The sequence below is a fragment of the Bos indicus x Bos taurus genome, chromosome 20, assembly GCF_003369695.1.
Source record: "Bos indicus x Bos taurus breed Angus x Brahman F1 hybrid chromosome 20, Bos_hybrid_MaternalHap_v2.0, whole genome shotgun sequence".
NCBI lineage: Eukaryota > Metazoa > Chordata > Mammalia > Artiodactyla > Bovidae > Bos > Bos indicus x Bos taurus.
In genome coordinates, this window is record NC_040095.1 from 56,177,698 (window position 1) to 56,199,887 (window position 22,190).

Here is a 22,190-nt window from a genome sequence, read left to right on the forward strand (position 1 = left end):
GAGAAGGGCATGTCAGGGGAACGCACTCCAGGGTTCTTGCCTGGAGAATTCGCATGGACAGAGGAGCCTGGCAGGCTACAGTCCATGGGGTCACACAGAGTTGGACATGACTGAGTGACTAAGCACCGAGGTGAATTATACAGGAGGATTTGTATAAGTTATATGCAGATGTGTGTGTGCACACATGCTTCATTCGCTCAATCATGTCTAACTTTTTGGACTCCACGGACTATAGCCTGCCAGGCTCCTCTGTCTATGGAATTTTCCAGGCAAGAATACTGGAGTGGATTGCCACTTACTACACCAGACGATCTTTCCAACCCAGGGATTGAAACCACTTCTCTTGGGTCTCCTGCATCGGCAGGCAGATTCTTTCCTGCTGCACCACTTGGGAAGCCCCCGGAAAACAAACTTAGCCGTTACCAAAGGGGAAGGGAAGGGGATTAATTAGAAGTTTGGGATTCGCAGATACACACTACGATTCATGAAACAACAAGGGCCTACAGTATAGCATTGGGACTTATATTTAGTGTCTTGTAATAAAGAAAAGAAAGTGAAGTCGCTCAGTTGTGTCGGACTCTTTGTGACCCCATGGACTGTAGCCTGCCAGGCTCTTCCATCCATGGGATTTTCCAGGCAAGAATGCTGGAGTGGGTTGCCATTTAAGTGTCTTGTAATAACTTATAATGAAAAAGAATCTGAAAAAGAAATACATATATGTAAATATATTTAAAATACATATATAAATGTAATATATGTAAATCTGGTTTTTATATATAAAATAACGGAATCACGTCTCTATACACCTGAAACTAACACGATTGTAAATTAACTGTCAGTTTAAAAAAAATGACATGAGAAAGAGCATGACAGGGTCACAGACAGCACGAATTTGATGCAGCCAGGACAATGTTATTGAGGAGGGAGTATTTGTGAAGCCCTTAAAGACCCATGAAACGCAACAGAGACAACGGGAACATTTCAGGTGGGGAAGCTGGCTTCAGCTGAGCCAAGACAGGAAGTTTTAGTCAAGGAGCTGCTAGAGTTACTTCTCATCTGAGTTAGATGTAGAGGGTGGGTGGCATGCATTGATGGGGAAAATAGATTGGAACATATTGGGTGGGGGGCTTCAGTGGGAAATTGAAGTCTTTGTGTTAATTTGGTGTGTGTGGTCAGTTCATGAACAGGCGGGGGAAGGACAGTGCTAACACAGTGCCTTAGTAAGGTTTCATGACGCGCCTGTGAATTATTTATGTTCAGAGTTCTCTTCCCCATTAAGTAGTTGGGGTTTGTGTGGATCCGAGGTGAGGACCACAGTGTCCACCTATAACAGCTTGGATTGCCTTGCTTTTTTTTTTAACTGCACTTATCTGGGAAGAGTGTGGTTTGAAGGCTGTATCTGGTGGGTGAGAAATTTCCAGGCTCTATAATCCGACCCCCAGGACTGACTGACAGCTTCAGCCACTCATGTAACCAAGATGCTTACCATTCCTCACCTGGGAGGGGAGTAGGCTTGCTTCTTCTCCAGGGGAAATTTGTTTCTGCCTCTTTCTCAAAATGAAAAACTTAACAAGTGGCAGCAACTGCCTCAAATGTTGAACAGCCCGGGAGAGAAGTGACTGACGGTGAGACAAAGAATCTTTGTCTCTAGTTTAATTGGCTGTTGTTTACTTCCTGTTCAAGGTCAGGGAACTTAACACTGTAGCTTCAGTAACTGTGCTTTTGAAAACCGTTCAAAAGCAGGATAGGATAAACCCTTGTCTGGTATTTATTAACTGCTTTTGAGAATCTGATGTAATGAAACAAGAAATAAAGATTGAGAGGCCTTACATCTTAATTATTTGTTAAATTAGTAAGATGTGAGGACAGGAGTCTTACGGAGACTCAGTCACTGTAAGGCCAGGAAAGATATTTTATTAGTGTGATCAATTTTTGGTAAACCCTTCTGCAATTTTTTTACTTCTTAAAGTTGATGAAGAGTTATCAGCCTTCTTAATATTTGTTTGCTTTTAAAGTTGAATTAGGGGAAAGGTATATCCCATGAAAAAAGTGAAAGTGTTCATTGCTCAGTCTTGTTGGACTCTTTGCGACCCCATGGACTGTAGCCCACCAGGCTCCTCTGTCCACAGGGTTCTCCAGGCAAGAATACTGGAGTGGGTTGCTGTGCCCTCCTCCAGGGGATCTTCCCGACCCAGGTATCAAACCTGGGTCTCCTGCATGGCAGGTGGATTCTTTACTGTCTGAGCCACCAGGGAGGCCCATATCCCATGATCTGATCATAACACAAATATCCCTAATATATTAAGTCCTCTCTATAACACTAGTGTCTCTCTTTTACTCCACAGTGTTTACTTATCAAAATGAAGAGTCATGTAATGGTTTTATGCAAGAATCAACTTAACATTTCTTGGGATGCTGGATACTAATCCTCCATAATATGGACTATGTAACAAGTCCTTCCACTGCAGAGCTGCCATGTACATAAATAAAGTTGACAATATTTCATCGAGGAAGCAAATCAGAAGCCATTAAAAAACACAATAAAAAAAATAGAACTCCTTATTAGTTTTAGAATGTTACACCACTCAGTTTCAATCTACCAGTGTTGTTCTGGGGTTAAGTCTTCAGAGAATATAAAGTTTTTTTTTAATTAATTGATTTTTGGCTGCTCTGGGTCTTCAGTGCTGCTCGCAGGCTTCAGTAGTTGCAGCTCTTGGGCTCTAGAGCCCAGGTTCAGTAGTTGTGAAAAACGGGCTTAGTTGCCTAGCAACATGTGGGATCTTCCTGAACCAGGGATCAAACCTGTGTCCCCTGCACTGGCAGGCAGATTCTTAACCACTGGGCCACCAGGGACGTCCCTGGAATATGAAGTCAAAAGCAAATGTATTAGGCTACTGAAGTAGGACAATAAGACACCTGTTGGTATCAGGCTCAGATCCCATGTCTGCTTATTCTGTGTTCTGGGGACTCATAGTGCCAGACCCAGGGTTCACCTCCCTGTTGCATTCCAAGCAGATTGGAACCAAGAAAGCCTGGATTTGTTGTGTCAAAGCAGGGACTGATTTGCTCTGGTGCATCCCAGAGCTTGTGGTTGTTCAGTCTATGGAAAAGTGAAAGTGAAATAGCTCAGTCATGTCCAACTCTTTGCGACCACATAGACTGTAGCCTACCAGGCTCCTCCATCCATGGGGTTTTCCAGGCAAGAGTGCTGGAGTGGGTTGCCATTTCCTCCTCCAGGGGATCTTCCCAACCCAAGGATTGAACCCCGGGTCTGCCGCATTGCAGGCAGACACTTTACCATCTGAGCCACCACGGAAGCCCCCAGTCTATGGAAGATTCTTAATAAATACTTTCGATTGATGAAAATAGTAATATTTACTTTTACCTCATCTCTAAGACATTGTGATCCTATCAAGTGGTTAATTTTTAGACTTTGAATAAATTAAGCATCTCCTTAAAAGGGACAAAAGGACTCATTCTGGAAATTAGTTGTAGCCTGCGTTCAGAAGCACATGCTTGAATGATCAAGTTGCATTTGTTGTGAAAGCAGGAGCAGTCAGCATGAAACGTGTTGCCCCAGGCAGGTTCATGCCATGGGGTGGGGTTCAGTGAGTGCCTGTTGTGGGTCAGCTCTTCTCCGGCCCCTGTCCATGGCAACTGGTACCCAAGGAGTGGGGAGGAGAGGCGGGAGGAGTTGCAGCCACCAGTGGCTCAAAGAACAGTTAAATTCTGTCGTTTCTCTGGGGCTCAGATGCAATGAAACGTGTTGTCAGTCTTTCATTGTCTGTGTTAACAGTTACCAAAGATGGATTTGCTCAGAATTTGCTATTAGATTTTCCAAAAGGTTTCATCTGTTCACTTATTATTTCCATATATAGATATTTGACTGAACTCACAGGGCAGTGAACCCGTTTCTGCTTTTCATTGTCATGGCCTTTAGAATTGTGATCTTTCATCACCCGCGTTTACATCACGTCTGTACCTGACAGGTTGTTTCTAAGGCCCCCTCCTCAGTGTTGCTATTTTTAGATACTGTCTTCCTGTGCGGGGAAGACCCAGAGTTTCTGGAAATGCTACAATCCAGGGCACATTTTCTGCCTAGATTTCACTGTACTCTTTTCCCTAGAGAAGTTTCCAGCTCACTCCTTTGAGAATAGTATCCTATGGAAATATGCCTCCAATTTTATAACATATCAGTTGGAAAATATGGTTTGAATCAAGTTTGATTCACATACTAGTTTTCAGGAATGCAAAGCACTTTGAACTTTGTGTGATTTAAGCAAATATTAAAACTGGTTTGAACAAGTCTTTTAGCTTTACTCACTTCCAGTTTCCTCATCTGCAAGATGGAGTAATACTACTCATCACACCCACCCCATCGGATTTCTGCATTCAAGTGCTGTATAAGTTGAAGGATAGCTGTGGGAATCTTCCTCGTATCAAATAAGAGGACTTGATTCCTGCAAGGCTGCTAAGAAACCATTTGAAATCCTGTGTGTATACTCATCAGTAGTTCTTTGAGGGTAGAATAATAGAATTCTTTTTAAAAATTATTAATGTACATTGGGGTACACGTGTCTCTTTCCCTTCTGGTTTCCTCAGTGTGTATGCCCAGCAGTGGGATTGCTGGATCATAAGGCAGTTCTATTTCCAGTTTTTTAAGGAATCTCCACACTGTTCTCCATAGTGGCTGTACTAGTTTGCATTCCCACCAACAGTGTAAGAGGGTTCCCTTTTCTCCACACCCTCTCCAGCATTTATTATTTGTAGACTTTTGGATCGCAGCCATTCTGACTGGTGTGAAATGGTATCTCATAGTGATTTTGATTTGCATTTCTCTGATAATGAGTGATGTTGAGCATCTTTTCATGTGTTTGTTAGCCATCTGTATGTCTTCTTTGGAGAAATGTCTATTTAGATCTTTGGCCCATTTTTTGATTGGGTCATTTATTTTTCTGGAGTTTAGCTGGAGGAGTTGCTTGTATATTTTTGAGATTAGTTGTTTGTCCATTGCTTCATTTGCTATTATTTTCTCCCATTCTGAAGGCTGTCTTTTCACCTTGCTAATAGTTTCCTTTGATGTGCAGAAGCTTTTAAGTTTAATTAGGTCCCATTTGTTTATTTTTGCTTTTATTTCCAATATTCTGAGAGGTGGGTCATAGAGGATCCTGCTGTTCATCGCAGGATCCAGTGTTCATCGCAGCACTGTTTATAATAGCCAGGACATGGAAGCAACCTAGATGTCCATCAGCAGATGAATGGATAAGAAAGCTGTGGTACATATACACAATGGAGTATTACTCAGCCATTAAAAAGAATACATTTGAATCAGTTCTAATGAGGTGGATGAAACTGGAGCCTATTATACAGAGTGAAGTAAGCCAGAAGGACAAACACCAATACAGTATACTAACGCATATATATGGAATTTAGAAAGATGGTAATGATAACCCTGTATACGAGACAGCAAAAGAGACACTGATGTATAGAACAGGCTTATGGACTCTGTGGGAGAGGGAGAGGGTGGCAAGATTTGGGAAATGGCATTGAAACATGTGAAATGTCATGTATGAAACGAGATGCCAGTCCAGGTTCAATGCACGATGCTGGATGCTTGGGGATGGTGCACTGGGACGACCCAGAGGGATGGTATGGGGAGGGAGGAGGGAGGAGGGTTCAGGATGGGGAACACATGTATAATTTTTTTTTAATTAAAAAAAATAAATAAATAAAATAAATAAATAAATAAATAAAATAAAAAGGCCTATGCCATTGTAATTTTAAAGGCCATAATAAAACAATAATAATGAAAAAAAAATTATTAATGTTTTTAAGATATGTTTTTATGGTTCTTATTTTAGACTATAAAAATAGCATAGCTTCCTTAAAGAAGCTGATAATCTGTTGATTAACATCTGTGAAGCCTGATCCAAAAATTAAGGCAAAATAAACTACCTGGTTAACAAAAGTTACTGTTGAGAAGTAAATTTAAGTTTGAACTTCCTGTCAACCAAGGCAAAAAGGCGAATGCAATGCATTTTCTACTCTTTGTTCCCTTTTAATCATGTGTTTATTTCCATTTTATCTTGCCTAATTCCTTTTTGGCACAGTGTGCTTAAGTAAATCACAGTGAGTTAGGATAGTCATCAATTTATGAGTGTATAGTCAGATAATGCATAGCATTTCTTCTCGAGAGTATAGTTTTTTCCCCTCATAGCAAATTTTTAAACAATTGGTCTCATAGATCCATGTTAAGTGATATTACATGACAGTGGATGACAGCAGACGAAATAAGAGTTGGTTCTGTGCCAGCCCTATGTCCTTGTCCAGCTTGTTCTCTCCCCTTAGGGGGTCTTCTCTTCAGGAGACTCCAAGGCGTGGAGAGGGTCTCACCTTAGCAGGAGGACTGGATTTCCCCACCACCCGTGACTTGGTTTCTGGTCTATGTAATGTTTAATCAGTGTGTGTGTGTGTGTGTTTGGGTGTGGGTGTGTGTGTGGGTGTGGGTGTGTGTGTGACTTTTCCCATCAGAGGAGAGGGAATGCCTTCTACTGCAGTCCTGGCTGGTCCCAGACAGACACACACACACCCCCGCCTCTGTGTGGCAGGCTGCGTTCCCACCCCCTCTCCCTGGGCCCTTATCAGAGCTCCTTGGTTTCAAATCTAGGACGTCTCAGATCCGTGAGGTCTCAAACACTGAAAAGCGTTAGAACTTCCAGGGTCCACAGATAATTAACTCCTATTTCCGTTAATTAAATAAGCACAGATTGAGCATCCCCTTACTATGGACAGGTGACTATTTCCAAGTCCCACTGTCAACTTCTTACTGTCTCTCTGCAGTCTTTGGAATTATGGAAGGCTAGGTGATATTCAGGGTAATTGTATTCATCAGCACATAGATGCGTTTTTCTTTTTTGTTGTAAAACACCTTCCCTGTCCTGTGTCCCTGTCTGCCAGCACTTCTGTTGCCCTTTATGTAGACATTTAGCTACCAAAGCTTGCCTTTACCCATAATTGATTTTTGTGGAGGGCTTAGCATGCTCTGTTATCCATCACTTGTTTTATTGAGGCATTATGAAATCTTATTTTTTCAGATTGTAAGGGGAAAAGTTCTATGTTTTGTTTTATTTTGTAGAATTAAATTACCTGAAGCTAAATGTATTTAGTCCTGTCTCCAGAATGTAAATTTTCTCTTGCATCCATCTCTTTTTGTCCATTTTAAATGCCTCTGTGTCAGTCTGGCTTTTACAATACCTTTTTTCTAAGCTTTATTAAGCTGTAAATCACATAGCATACAATTGACTCATTTAGAGCATACCATTCAGTCGTTTTTCACATATTCACAAATCTGTGCAAGCCTCACCCCCGACGCTTAAAGCATTTTCATTAGCTTAAAGAGAAGTCCTCTTACCTGTCAGCTGCTGCCCCTCTGTCTCTTCAGCCCTGAGCGGCCACCACTGTACTTTCTGTCCCTGTAGATTTCCTGTCCTGGACATGTCACATGAATGGAATCCTGGAACATGTGGTCTTTTATATGACTGGCTTCTTTCACGTAGTGTAGTGTTCTCAAGGCTCATCCTTGTTGTAGCAGGTAGCGGCGCTTCGTGTTTATGGCTGATTATATTCCATGTTATGGATACGAAGCACATTTTCATCTGCTCACCAGTTGATGGACATTTGGGTTGCTTCCACTTTAAAGTACCCTTCCAGCAGCTTCTCCCCTGTTCTCCCTGCTTCTCTGCCCCCATTTCCACCTTATTCCATGAAGGACCTCTAGAATCCATTCTGTACCTGATTTTTTCTTTTACTTTGTAAAAAAATTTTTTAAGTGTCTTCAAAGATATACAGCCAAACAGAAATTTCTCATGTGGTATGTATGTGATTATTTCCTTCTTTTAGTGCCATCTGATTTCCCACCTTTTTTCTTAGCTGTCTCTTCTTCCCACCGCCCAGAATAGTGCCCCCGACTCCACAACAGCCTGGCATGTCTCCTCCTATGCTTTTCTGCACACCGTGTATCTAGATGTATCTATTCACACATACGTGCATACGTAGAACAAGTGTCAGTCATGTTTGATGGGACCACTGTTTGTTTTACAGTAATGAGATTCTCATACATACTTTTCTGCATCTTGTTTTTCTCACCTTACAAAAGGCTTGAGAGTTAACTGGGGTATTTAAAAATACATTTAGTATTTATTTCTATCTGACATGAAAGTCACTCAGTCGTGTCCAACTCTTTGCAACCCCATGGACTATACAGTCCATGGAATTCTCCAGGCCAGAATACTGGAGTGGGTAGCCTTTCCCTTCTCCAGGGGATCTTCCCAACCCAGGGATTGAACCCAGGTCTCCTGTACTGCAGGCGGATTCTTTACCAGCTGAGCCACCAGGGAACCCCATTTATATGTTATTTAATCATTTTATATACTATTTGTATCTAATATTTATTGCTTATTTAATTTGTTAATTTTTTTTTTTAATTTATTTTTACCACACCACTCAGCTTGTGGGATCACAGTTCTCTATCAGGGATTAAACCCACACCCTCATCAGTGAAAGCACAGAGTCCTAACCACTGGATCTCCAGGGAAGTCCCTACTGGGGCATTTTTAATTTGTGCTTATTTTTTAATGGGCACATAACATTTCATGATAGGCATGGTATCAGCGTATACCCGGCCATTCCTCTGGTCTGGTTTCCAGTTTTGCCACTACCAATGAAAGGGGGAGGGGTGGGGAGGCCCGTCCACAGCCCAGGTCTGACCCCGGCCGGCAGCCCCTGAACCTGAAGCAGTGGCTTCAGACTTGAGTGCCGTGTCCACTGTCAGCGCAGGCTCCCTCTCCGCCTTTTTGGTGTGAGCTGTTCTCTCTGTGTAGAATGTCCCGTCCCCACGGGACTGAGTTGTAGATGTGAGAGTCCAGACTCTTGACTTGTGGTATCTTAATTCAAATTCATGTACCGCCTATACTATCTCGGTACTTTTCTTTCTTCTATATTCCCAAGAAACACAATTTTAAGTTTCAATGTGTTTTTAAATTCACTTTGAATTGGAGGACAGTTGCTTTACAATATTGTGTCGGTTTCTACCATGTATCAACATGAATCAGCCATAGGTATATGTATATGTCCCCTCCCTCTTGAACCTACCTGCTGCTTCCCACCCTTTCCCACCCTTCTGAGTTGTCACTGAGCACCAGATTTGACCTCCAGACCGCCAGAAGGTATAAGGGATTCTTTACTTTCCTCTCAATTTTGCTGTGAACCTAAAACTGCTCTTAAAAAACAATAACTGTGGAGACAGTAAAAATATGAGTGGTTGCCAGGGGTTGGGGAGAGGTAGAGGTGAATAGATGAAGCACAGGATTTCTGGGCAGCAAAACCACTGTGTGTGAGGCTCTGATGATGGACACGTGTCATTACACACTCATCAAAACTCAGAGAATGTAACATCCGAGTGAACCCTGACCCTGACGTCAGCTGTGGGCTCAGGGTGAGTAGGATGTATCCTGTGGGTTCATCGGTTATAATGAATGCACTACTCTGGTGAGGGCTGTTGGTTTAAGACACACAAGAATCTAGCACGTATTTTTTATGTTTTCTCCCCAAGCATGAATCACAAAACCTTGATGCCTAGTAGGTGTTTATTCATTTAATATTTGGTAAATGGATCTCCTGGGACTTTAATTACCCTAGTTCATGGCTGTTATTTCCCAAATCCTCTTTAGCTGTTGGCCTGCAAAACTTCCCAGTTAGGACACTGCAGGGAGTCTTTGAAGGGGGGCCCTCCAGTTCGGGACAACTAGTTACCAGTGTGGACTGGACGCCGTGAGGGAAGTTTTAAAAGGACACATGCCTTTGAGTTGTGACTTGTCCCCCACCCCCCTAGCTGTGTCATCTTTGAACCAGAAAGAAAAGGAAGTTAAAACTCAGAAGAGACCCACCAATGGAAATACAGGTCTGCTCCCCTCACGATGGCCCTGTGGGTTGCCCAGGGTGACAATCTGCCCAGAGATCCGCCTTCCCTGGTTAAATTTCTGTGAAGGGGCAGAAGCACAGTCACAATGGGAGCCTGGAAAGAGTGGCCACTCCTGGTGGCTGCCTCCCACCCTCCCCTCCCTGGGCTCTATGAAACCCTACAACCACACCACACTAATTAGCCCGAGAATGGAAGGGGTTGTCATGGCGACCGAGCACTTTTTAAAGCACAGGAATGGTGTTCATTATTGTTCAGTGTCTTTAGCTGTGGCGAAAAGGTCAGTGTGGCAGTTGTTTTCCATATGAATTTTGGCCTGAGAGCAAAACTGAATGTGGAATGTTCCTCGGAGGGACTGGAAGATGGTAAGTGCGGCTGGACTTTATGGATAGGGGTGTCCATTTAGTAGTATTTTTCAGAGTTTTAATAACTAGTACCAAACTAAGGAATTGTATGGACTTTGTTAAGTAGAGATCGGAAGAAAAGGAGCAAGGGAAAAACAGTATGGGTGAGGAATGGTGAAAGTTTAGAGAGATTTTTTAAAAATTGGACAAGTCTTGAAGCATCAAATGATTAAACATGAAATTTGTAGATTTCTCTGACTATGAATTTAACAGTTAACTAAGCCTGATGTTTTATTCAGTGTTTGTTTTATGTTAGCTCTCTGGTGGTTATTGTGGATTCAGATTATAAGAACTTTTAACCACATACCTTCAGAACTGTGGACCTCTCCTTTTTTTTAATCCAAAGATTAAGTAGAGGAGTAACCAAGGCTAGTTTTTTCATGCTTTTATTCTATTCTTTCTTGTCTAAGAATATTTGAAATAATTAAGACTATAAAGCAGTGAGCCACAGTTCTTTGGGTATTTGCCCTCGTTTATTGGCTAGTTTCGGGTAGAATACTGCCGAGTAGAGACAGTTTAACTACAGTGTTTTAGGGAGAAATTAAATACGAGAGAAGTGATTCTGCTGCATGGGACAGCAACTTTTCCATCAAACGCTGCAAAGATTTGCAGAGCATTCTTCAGATTTATGTTTTGCTAGTTTGGAAAGTGAACAGGATAACGTGCCTTTCAGCCTGATTTTGTGCTAATAACTGGCTGTGTTTTTAAAGCTCACAAATTTAAGCCACTTTATGTCTTTGCACTTTTTTAACAACATCTTTGAGTCCTATGGCACTATTTTTCAGTCATCTTATACACAGTTCTATAAGATAACAAAATACAAGTTAATTAAAGGAAATGGGGTGTCTGGATTAAAAAACACTGCTCAAAAAGCTGAGAGTGGGAAATGGCCTACTTCGGGGCTTTTCCCTGAAAGACCGTTGTCCTGTCAGCAATGCCAGCTTGTTTGGCAACTGAGCAGATCTGAGAATGCGGTTCAGAATATTAAGTCTTGGTCTGATTTCCCCTGTCTTTGATTTGTGTGTTCCGGGATTAATGTATTTAGTGATCATAGTATGGAGTGTGATAAACAGCGTGTTTGACTAGAAGTTGAGAATTTTCTCCACTTACAATCTCTCCTTTTCCTCTCTAGCCCCTAACTCTTCCCCTAGTCCTCCCTGGGTCACTTCACTGCATTCTTCAGCTAAAAAAATGCCTGGAAATTGAAGTATTAAAACAAAGTGACAAATGTATGACACTTTAGCTTCTTTGGAAAATGTAGAATTAAAAATGGTGGTTTGGTTATGATATTCATAAAATAATCAGAAATTTGAACCTGGATATTAATATCAAGAAATTATTGATATCTTTTAAATATAATAGTATTGTGATAAAAAGTGATTGAAGGGTTAGTCTTTTAGTCATGTCCGACTGTTTGCAACCCCATGGACTGTGGCCCACCAGGCCCCTCTGTCCATGGGGATTCCCCAGACAAGAATACTGGAGTGGGTAGTCATTTCATTCTCCAGGGGATCTACCTGACTCAGGGATTGAACCCTGGTCTCTGCACTGCAGGTAGATTCTTTCCCATCTGAGCTACAGGGAAGACTCATAACAGTGTTGTAGTTCTATTTAAAAATGATACTGATCGGGGGACTTCCCTGGTGGTCCAGTTGTTAGGACTCTGTGATTCCACTGCAGGGGCACAGGTTTGATCCGCATTTGGGGAACTAAGATTCTGCATGCCGCACAGTGTGGTCGGAAAAAAAAAAAAAAAGTTTAAAAAAAAATGATACTGGTATGTTTACAAATGAGAAGGTGTGCTGTCTGGGACTTGTTGCCCCAAAACATCCAGGAACAGAGTACAAGGGCTAAGGATGGGGCAGGGTTGATAGTGCCGGCTATTATGACAGGTCTATAGGTACACGGGATGAGTTCGTTTTCTCTTGTACGTATTTGTGTAGGCCTAAAGTGTATGTGTGTACAGCTGTGGTGTGGGTGGTCTTGTTAATAACCTCATCTTCTCACCTCTTTGCACATTTTAGATGCCTGACCAGTTTGACCAGGCAGTCGTGGTCAACCAGCTGCGGTACTCGGGGATGCTGGAGACGGTCAGGATCCGGAAAGCTGGCTATGCCGTCCGGAGACCCTTCCAGGACTTTTACAAAAGGCAAGATGGAGTTGCAGAGACCCTCCTTCTTTTCAAAGAGATTGGGGAAAGGGTTGTAGCCCGAGGTGATGCTGGGCGTTCTCACGTTGCAGGTATAAGGTGCTGATGAGGAACGTGGCGCTGCCTGAGGACATCAGGGGCAAGTGCACGGCCCTGCTGCAGCTCTATGATGCCTCCAACAGTGAGTGGCAACTGGGGAAGACAAAGGTAAGATTTCAGAGAGCGAATGGCTGGCCCGTCAACCCCCGGAGAGATGTCTGAGTTCAGTGTCCTGTGATGACTGCTAACCAATTGTTTTTCAGCACTGGGAAGATGGTATCATGGTATCACGCTGGCCAACACTCTTTGTCCTTCCACCATTAACCTTTTATTTGAAGTCCTTGACTCTCTGGGGACTCTGTTCTTGGGGACCCATTGAAGCATCACGTCCTGTGTATATTTTCATTCAGTTGGTCAACAGATGTTGGCTGATAGGCAACTCAGTGCCAGAAAAGAGCTGGGCAGCCTCCAGCATCTAAGAAGTGAGGCACCAGACCCTCTAACTTTGCGTTGTCATAACGCTGCGCGTTCCCTGGGCACCGCGGGAGCTGTTGTGTGGGAGACCAGAAATCGTCTGAAATCATGTAGGTTGCCCAAAGTCCAGTCCCAAAAGCCAAGGTGAAATCCATTCTTTACACATGCAGGTATGAGGCCTTTACCCCTGAGCTAAGTGGTGAGTGGTCTGGCCTCGATTGCAAAAATTAGCCATAAAATTGGCAGTGCAACCTTTTCTCCCAGTATCAGAAATGGCCAAAACCCCCATGTGGGCTTCCAGCCTTGTCTCCCCTCCCACCTCCAGTGTCTAACCACACAGGAGAGGCAGAAATGCAGGCAGCTGGGGCCTGGCCTTTGAGTGTATGGATGTCCTCAGAGTTGGGGGTATTCCTTGAGCCGTAGTGTAGGGTCAGAGAAGTATTTTAAAGTTGCTGCTCAGATTATGTTTTTAACCTAGGAGTTTCTTTGTATAAAAAAAGAGAGGAAGAAGAGGGAAAGAGAGACAGGTATCTTGCAGTTTGACTATCTTCATCTTAGAGCTGCTCTGATAAAATACCACAGCATGGCTTAAACACACACATTTATTTCACAAAGTTCTGGAGGCTGGAATCTGCGATCAGGGTGCCTATGTGGTCAGGTTCTAGCAAAGGGCTCCTTCTTTCTTTACCATCAGCTGCCTTCTTATTATGTCCTCAAACGGTGGAGAGAGAGTTCTGGTCTGTCTTCCTTCTTTCCATCATGGGACCTCACCGTCCTAAATGAAATTACTTCCTAAAGGCCTGACTTTCAAATACCATCACGCTGGCAGTTAGGGCTGCAGCATATGAATTGGGGGCAAAGGGGTGCTAGACATTCAGTCTGTAACACTGATGTGAAATTAATGACAGGTATTTAGGCACCAACTGGAGGTGACTTAGTACACGCGCGTCTATTAGGGTAGAAACAGCATGCAGAGGTATTGTGTGAGTTACCTACTGCTGTGTAACAGTCAGCCATAAACTTAGCAGCTTTCACAGCACGAGGCAGTGATCTCCTAGTGTCTGTGGGTCAGGGCTCCAGGCACAGCGTAGCTGGTCCTCTCTCTGGGTCTCAGGCTGTCAGCTAGGGCTGCATTCGCTTCCAGAGCTTGTGGTCCTCTTCCCAGCTCATGTGGCTCTAGAATTGAGTTCTTTGTGGTTGTAGGACTGTTGTTGTTGTTGTTCAGTCACTCAGTCATGTCCGATTCTTTGCAACCCCATGGACTGTAGCCCACCAGGTTTCCCTGTCCTTTACTATCTCCCAGAGTTTGCTCAAACTCATGGCCATTGAATCAGTGATGCCATCCAACCATCTCATCCTCTGTCGTTCCCTTCTCCTTCTGCCCTCAGTCTTTCCCAGGCCTCTCTTTTCCTGCAGGCTGCTACCCTGAAATTACTCTCAGCTTCTAGAGTTTCCCACCCAGTTTCTTACCCCATGTAGTACACGTACACGGTACTACACAGTGCACATAGTAGGAGCTCAGTCAGCGTCAGTTAAGTGCTTAAATCAAAACACACACACACACACTGTTAGGGAATGACACGAGCTTGTTATATGTTCAGTCTCAGGAAAACACCCACTGATGTTCTCACCCTGGGCCCACCTGCTTCTTCAGGGCCAGCAGGAGAAGCTTGGTGGAGTCTTATATATAATGTAACACACTCGCAAGAGGGATACCCCTTCACCTGTGCCACGTCCTAGGAGAAAGTCAGATTCCACCCACCCTAGTCGGATTAAGCAAGGGTGTAACTTATCGGGGCGTTTGGGGTCCCTTGGGGTGTGTGTCCTCGCAGGTTTGAAGGTCTCTCTACCGGGAACTCTCCCCTCTCCTTGTTTTAGCCAGTCTATCCTTCAAGTCTGCTTGGATGCAGACTGATGGGAATCGTTTTTGTTTTTTTTTTTTCCTTTCTTTTTTCTTTTTTAAATTGAAGTATAGTTGATGTACAGTGTTGTGTTAAATGCCGGGGTCCAGCCCCGGCTGATCCAGGGTATTTGAAGGGGAGACGGCTTCGGCGACTATTTAAATATTCATCAAAGATATAAAGAGTAATAGAATGAGGATAGCTCAGTAGGAAAATTCAGTGGAGAAAAGAGGCTGAGTAGCTTGGTTTACGTGGGAGACCAATAAAACTTCAAGACAAGAAGCTTGTGCCACTTACATCGGCCACAGGCGTCCTTCCGTTCTCCCGAAGGAGAGGAGACACTGAGGCCTCCCCAGTCGGATCTTAGAAGCCCAGGCATAATTAGTAAGCATGGCGGGTTCCGTGCTCCAGATGGAGACTCAGCCAGAGTGAGAGAGCGACATGGGGAGACCAATCTTTCGAGGAACTGATCCCCCTTCTTTATTTTCCAGAGCCTGTTTTTATACACTGAGATGTTATGCAAAAGTCACGTGGGGACAGCAGTCCTGACTTTTATTAAAGTCAGGTGCTTCATACAAATGTATACAGAGGCCTTAGGGGTGTTACATCATCTTCTGGCCAGGGGGGCCTGCTGACAATTTACGACCCTCTCCTTGTGACGGTGGTCAGTCAACCAGAACACTTTTTTCTCCAAGGGTGATTATTCTTAAAACAGACGCCACCCAAATAAAGTTACATTCCTATAGGGTGAGGGTGTGGTGGGTTTTAGTTAAGGAAAGAATTTACTTAGCCTAAGGTCTAACGTGATTAATACCAAAGGTTAATACTTATTTCTTCTATATATTCATTAATGTGTGTAAGGGCAGGGGATGTGGAGTCTTAGCAACAAACATTGGCTCAACAAATGAAAAATCCTTCACCAATACAATTTCTAATCAGCCCACTATACTTATAGTTTTCTAACTTTTCTAAGGAACCTGTTTTTAGAAGGTTTAAAGCATCTCGTGCCTCTCACGGTTGGGAGGCTGTGAGCAATCACATGTGGCCAGACAAGCCTGTCAGGCAGGCTAGAGAACCTTCAGAGGAGTTTGTAGGTTAAAACACTCTTGTCACGCCCAGGAATTATTATTAACTAGAGCTCTAAGTTAACTCCTTCTCCGAAAGAGGTGGTGGGAGACAGCCCCCCGTAAAGTCAGAGGTGTAGGGGAGAGCACAAAGTAGTAAAGTAGGCAGGCTCTGGTTATGGGGGTAGATGCTCGAGGATTTCCAGGGGGACTCCTGTGGCTCGATCCCGCCTTTGCTTATGTCGAGCCTCCTTCCTCATGACCTTTGTCATGGGCAGAGTACCTCACGCCGGCCCCCAACAGTTAAATCTGCTGTACAGCAAAGTGACTCAGTTATACACATATATACCTGCTTCTCCATATTCTTTTCCATCATGGTTTATCACAGGATATTGAATAGAGTTCCCTGCGCTATACAGTAGGACTTTGTTGTTTATCCATCCTGTAGTAGTTTGCATCTGTCCATCCCAAACTCCCAGTGCACCCCTCTCCCACCTGCTCCCCCTTGGCAGCCCCCAGTATATTCTCTGTGTCCATGAGTCTGCTTCTGTTCTGTAGATCCGTTGATTTGTGACATAGTGTGGATTCCACATGTAAGTGGCATCACATGGTATTTGTCTTTCTCTGGGAATCCTTTTTGACGTGCTTCATCTCCCCCTGCATCGAAACTCACCCCTAAATTGGATTAAGCCCCCTCCTCTGTCATGGCTTCCCTCATAGCTCAGTTGGTAAAGAATCTGCCTGCAATGTAGGAGAGCCAGGTTCAATCCCTGAGTCAGGAAGATTCCCTGGAATCTTACATTCTCTATAATATATTACATTCTCTATAGTGTACCTTCCTCCTATCTCACTTCCTTGTATAGTGGAATAATATCAAAGATCATTGACTTACTGAGCCAATAGCAGTTACTTTTTTGAGCACTGAGCACCAAAAAACCAATCCAACTTCATTTACAAATGGAAGTCAGACCCCAGCACAGCTTAGAACTGGGTGTTGCACAGGGATATAGAGACATAAAAGCATTACCCCTGGTTTACTTATTTGCTGGGAGATGTCATCGCATTATTATTGTTCAGTTGCTCAGTCATGTCCGACTCTGTGACCCCATGGACTGCAGCACTCCAGGCTTCCCTGACCTGCGCTGTCTCCCAGAGTTTGCTCAGACTCATAACCATTGAGTTGACGATGCCATCCAACCATGTCGTCCCCTGCCCTCAGTCTTTCCCAGCATCAGAGTTTTTTCCAATACAATTAATAAATTATAGTGTGATCTCTTTAAGGAATGAGGACACAGCTCCAGGAGAGAGCTCACTGTGAATTGAAATGATCAGAAAAGTATTCAAGAAAAGGAAGTCTTTAAAGAGGAGTTAAATTTTAACTGGTGACACATTGGCAGTAGAATGGAAGCTTATCATTTCATGTAAATATTAGGAAGTAAATGTAAACATGGAGAGCATTTGAATTGTATCTGCTAAATAGCTTTGACCTTGACCAACTTTTGACTTAATTATATGCTAGCAGTGTTTCTGTCTGTGCTACTGCCAGAGGTCTTTGCATTTAAACCCGTAAACCACTAAGGAGCATCCAGATCTTCTGGATAAGAAGTTTCTGTCGACACTTACACGGTAGAGGGAACTGTGGGCAGCGCTGTAGTCAGAAAATCAAACATGGCACCAGGACTGAATTCACAGGCTTAAAAAACACATCTAGTTGTTGAAAGACAAGGATTTAAATCTGCTGGGGAAGCACCCCTAAAGAAGACGGGAGGCTGGCTGATCCCCTGGAGCAGCCCGATCAGGAGATGTGATGTGTGTCCCCCTGAGAAGCTGATTTTAGGGAGGCAGAGGTGGACAGCTGCTCCCCTCTTTTTTTTTGCCTGGCTTAGACTTTTCCCTCTGCCCTGTGACTCTAGCATGTTTCACTTTTCCGGTCACCTGGACTACACTGCCAGACCTTACTTCTTCCGTGGCAATAAAGTCTGCAAGCGGTGTTCTGAAAAGACCTGTTTACTAGAATAATCCATAGGCTCTTAAGCTATCTAAAGAAAGGATTTTTTTTAAAAAAAGAGCCACAGGAAAATATTCATGTTGGGTAGTGAGTCAAGGTTGGCCGAGCAGCCCCCTGAGTGGGTGTTGACCTTTCCTAGGCTGTTTGATGATTCCCGACAAGGACCTCCACTCACAGCAGCTGGATCCTGCTAACTTTATCTTGGCTGTGTCCTGGGAACATGGTGACGTGGCAAAAGGCACCCTGGGCTGGAAGAATTGGATCAATTCCCACTTGTCACTGCATAAATTCAGGGTAGATGTTCTTAATGAAGCCAAGTCAGGTCTCTAAAGCATTTTGCTCCGTTTTCCATTATGGAAAGAGGATCTAGATAAAGATGTGGATGTAAGTCTAATGCGCAGAGCAGAGAGCTCTCTTTGATGGGCATGAAACTAAAACAGGTATTTCTCTGATTCTGATCCAATCAAGAGAGTCCTTAGACTTCTGATACGGTGTAAAACGCTTTTCCTTTCATATTGTTGTTCAGTTACTAAGTCATGTCCAACTCTCTTAACCCCATGGACTGCCGCACGCCAGACCTCCCTGTTCCTCACTGTCTCCCAGAGTTTGCCCAAGTTCACGTCCGTGGTCAGTGATGCTACCATCTTATCCTCTGCTGCCTTCTTCTCCTCCTGCCTTCAGTCTTTCCCAGCATCAGGGTCTTTTACAATGAATTGGCTATTCACCTTAGATGGCCAAAGTATTGGAGCTTCAGCTTCAGAATCAGTCCTTCCAATGAGTATTCAGGATTGATTCCCTTTAGGATTGACTGCTTTGCTCTCCTCGAGTCCAAGGGACTCTCGGGAGTCTTCTCTGGCACCATAGTTCAAAAGCATCAGTGGTGATCAGCCTTCTTTATGGTCCAACCGTCAACATTCCTGGGGTTCCCTGATAGCTCAGTTGGTAAAGAATCCACCTGCAATGCAGGAGACCCTAGTTTGATTCCTGGATCAGGAAGATCCTCTGGAAATGGGATAGGCTACTCACTCCAGTATTCTGGCCTAGAGAATTCCATGGACTGTGTAGTCCATGGGGTTGCAAACAGTCAGACACGACTGAGTGACTTTCACTTTCTTTCTTTCTCACATCCCTACTTGACTACTGAAAGCACCAGAGCTTTGACTATATGGACTTTTGTCAACAAGGTGATGTCTTTGCTTTTTAATACGCTGTCTAGGTTTGTCATAGTTTTCCTTCTAAGAAGCAAGCATCTTTTTCCTTCATAAAGCTTCCTGTTTGTTCATGTGATAAATATATGGCTCTTTGGAATTAACACTTCTGTTTTATTATGTCACCACCGCTGTCATCACTCTTCGTCAAGATTTAACTTGAGTAATTCCATGGGGGTCCAGCAGTTACAGCTTCACGTCCACTGTAAGGGGTGCAGGTTTGATGCCTGGTCAGGGAACTAAGATCTGGAATGCCATACCACACAGCTCCGTCAAAAGAAAAAAAAGTAAATGGCGAATGTTAAAAAAAAAAAAAAAAAGACTTTATTACTTTTTCTTTTAAATAGTAAGCAGAAACATTTGAGTAAGTTCCTTAATGTAGAAGAGTCATCTCAAAGAGAAGTTTAAATATTTCTTTGAAGTCCAGTCTTGGTGAAAACTGCTGCTGACCTATTGTTTTGGTAGAGATTCATATTTCTGGAAACCGTTTATCATTATCGAACAAACATAGTTTATGCTTGTAGCTTCTGCTTCTTTTTTTTTTTTTTTTTTTTTACTAACCTTGCAGTCTCTTTATGCATCAGTGGAGCATATTACTTGCAATTGTAGGAAGAGCATTGTATGAAAAGGTTTTTTGGGAGAGGTATTGTGGGAGAGTTTTACAAATGCTCAGAAATCCACAGCAGGAGTAGGTAAGGTTTCTGTGAGTCACATGGTGGTAGAATTCTTTATTTGCTTTTTTGTTCAAATGTCTTGGAAGAAACAGAGCAGAAAGTCTGGAAGAATGTGCCATCAGGGGACATGATGCATCGTTGTAGGCCAGAATGAGTCACAGGAGCATAAGTCAAGAAATCATGAATGAGGGAGTGTGTCATTTAACCCCCGACCAGTATTTGGGATTAGTTTTTTTAGGTAATAATTCAAAACTTCTTAGGTGTGCATCACATTGGAAAATACAAAATTAAAAGCTCCTGTGATTAAAAAGTGAAAGTGTTAGTCCCTCAGTTGTATCCAACTCTATGTGACCCCATGGACTTTAGCCTGCCAGGCTCCTTTGTCCATGGTACTCTCCAGGCAAGAATACTGGAGTGGGTAGCCGTTCTCTTCTCCAGGAGATCTTACCAGCTTAGGGATGGAACCTGGGTCTTCTCCATTGCCAGTTGATTCTTTACTGTCTGAGCCACCAGGGACGCCCTGCTGTGATTGAGGGGAGGGTCTTTTATTTTCATACTTTTTCAAATATTAGGGATTCTGATACAAATGCCAGTTACCAGACACACTTATTTTATGTAAATGACAAGCTTAGTATTGAAGTGCCCATAGCCAGAAACAGGCCAACAGATAGCTACCATCTGTTTAGTCCTGATTCTGATTGTCTTGTGGTGGCTGTAACATCAGTGATTCAGTGCTCATTTCAAACAGTTTACAGAATTACACTCTTAAATATCAAATTTTTAATTTGCTTTATTTTTGAGGCCAAGAAGCTTGATTGTAATCACTTGACAGCATGAAGAGAGACTTTCCACGTGATGACAAATAACGTTTTGCAAACGTTTTGGTTATTTCCCCCTCCGCTTCTTTCGTTAGGGGGTCTTTTCACGTCTCTTGTTACTTAGTGCAGACTAGTGCTGGTCCCTGACCTGTTTGCCCTGGCCCACGATGAGATGAGTGTTTATAAACTTCAGTGGCAATTTCACAGTCGTCTTATGCCTGTTGAACTAATAATAAACAAAAAAGTAGGACTTCTATGTTAAATATCCTTAGGTTTTTTTTCTTTCTGGTAATATATTTTGACTACATTTTACAAAAGTCTTAGTCTTTGACAGATGGGATATTAAAAAATCCTTTCCCCACTAGGAATTTGAGATTCCCTCTGCTGGGCAGCATTGCTTTTTGTGTTTGGAGCAAAAATCGGAGAGAGAAAAAAAGCCTTACCCTCACCCCTCCACCCACCCAAAGCAATCTCTGACTCCGAGAGGCCTTCCCTATACTTGCCACTCTGCGGTTGTGACATGTCACTTCCTCCTGGGCAGGTGTTCCTTCGTGAGTCCTTGGAGCAGAAACTGGAGAAGCGACGGGAAGAGGAGGTGACGCGGGCGGCCATGGTGATCCGGGCCCACGTCTTGGGCTACTTGGCAAGGTAAGAAGTATGCAGAGGGGAGGGGGTGTGTCTAGTATGTTTCACCTGATGGTGCTGGCTATTATATGCTTTCATTTAAAATAGACCCAGATGGTTTCTTATCAGGACCAGGCTAAGGAGAGGGCCAGGGCAGTGCTCCCAATTGGTGATGCCAGTTAGCTTGACGTGGGCAGTAAGTGGGAACAGGGGCTCGTGATGTCTCAGAGCAGTAGTGTCTCTGGGGGGCATCGGGCGAGATATTTAAATAGTTTCCCTAGCTCCTTGGGGCCATATACTGAAGCCACAGGCAGTTCGCCAGTTTACCTTGGTGTCGACCCACGGGGTCCACAGCGGCCCCCTCTCCCGGGTTTGCCCAATGAGACAGGCACTTTCTCGTGCATCCCTAGACCAGCGGGCTGGTCCACTGGTCATCATCTCATCATCATACATTACATTTTCTCAAACATAAAAGCCATCCTGCGGTGGTGAATCCTTTTCCCTTTTGCTCCTAAGAACAGCAGAAAGTATCACATCCCATGGTTCTGTTTACAGCCTCACTTCCTGCCAGGACTTTGCAAAGTCAGTTATTAGGAGTGATGTGTTTATTTAGCCAATATGATGATAGGCTTCTTGCTTGAGTTCTGTTATTATTCTTTTGTTTTTCTTCTGTTTTGCCCACAAGGGCCTACTCACTGGCTCCCTGTAATGAGTCCCATAATGAGTGGATCAGCCCCAAATGAGATCCTGCTCTCTTGTCGTGTAACATTAACATAAACTCCTGTGAAGAGCTTGTGGCCTCATTCCGTCCTCAGCAATGCTGTTGTGCTGTTTTCGTTCTCATTTTTCAG

General features: G+C 43.5%; 1 protein-coding gene across 1 annotated transcript in view; it reads left to right on the forward strand.

Annotated features, from left to right (window-relative positions):
• MYO10 (myosin X) overlaps positions 1 to 22,190 on the forward strand; it is a 262,062-nt gene that overhangs the window by 206,190 nt on the left and 33,682 nt on the right. The window contains exons 20-22 of the mRNA XM_027520434.1: positions 12,405 to 12,529; positions 12,622 to 12,736; positions 21,257 to 21,363. Coding sequence (XP_027376235.1) covers positions 12,405 to 12,529; positions 12,622 to 12,736; positions 21,257 to 21,363 — 347 coding nt within the window. The remainder of the gene's footprint in view (positions 1 to 12,404; positions 12,530 to 12,621; positions 12,737 to 21,256; positions 21,364 to 22,190) is intronic.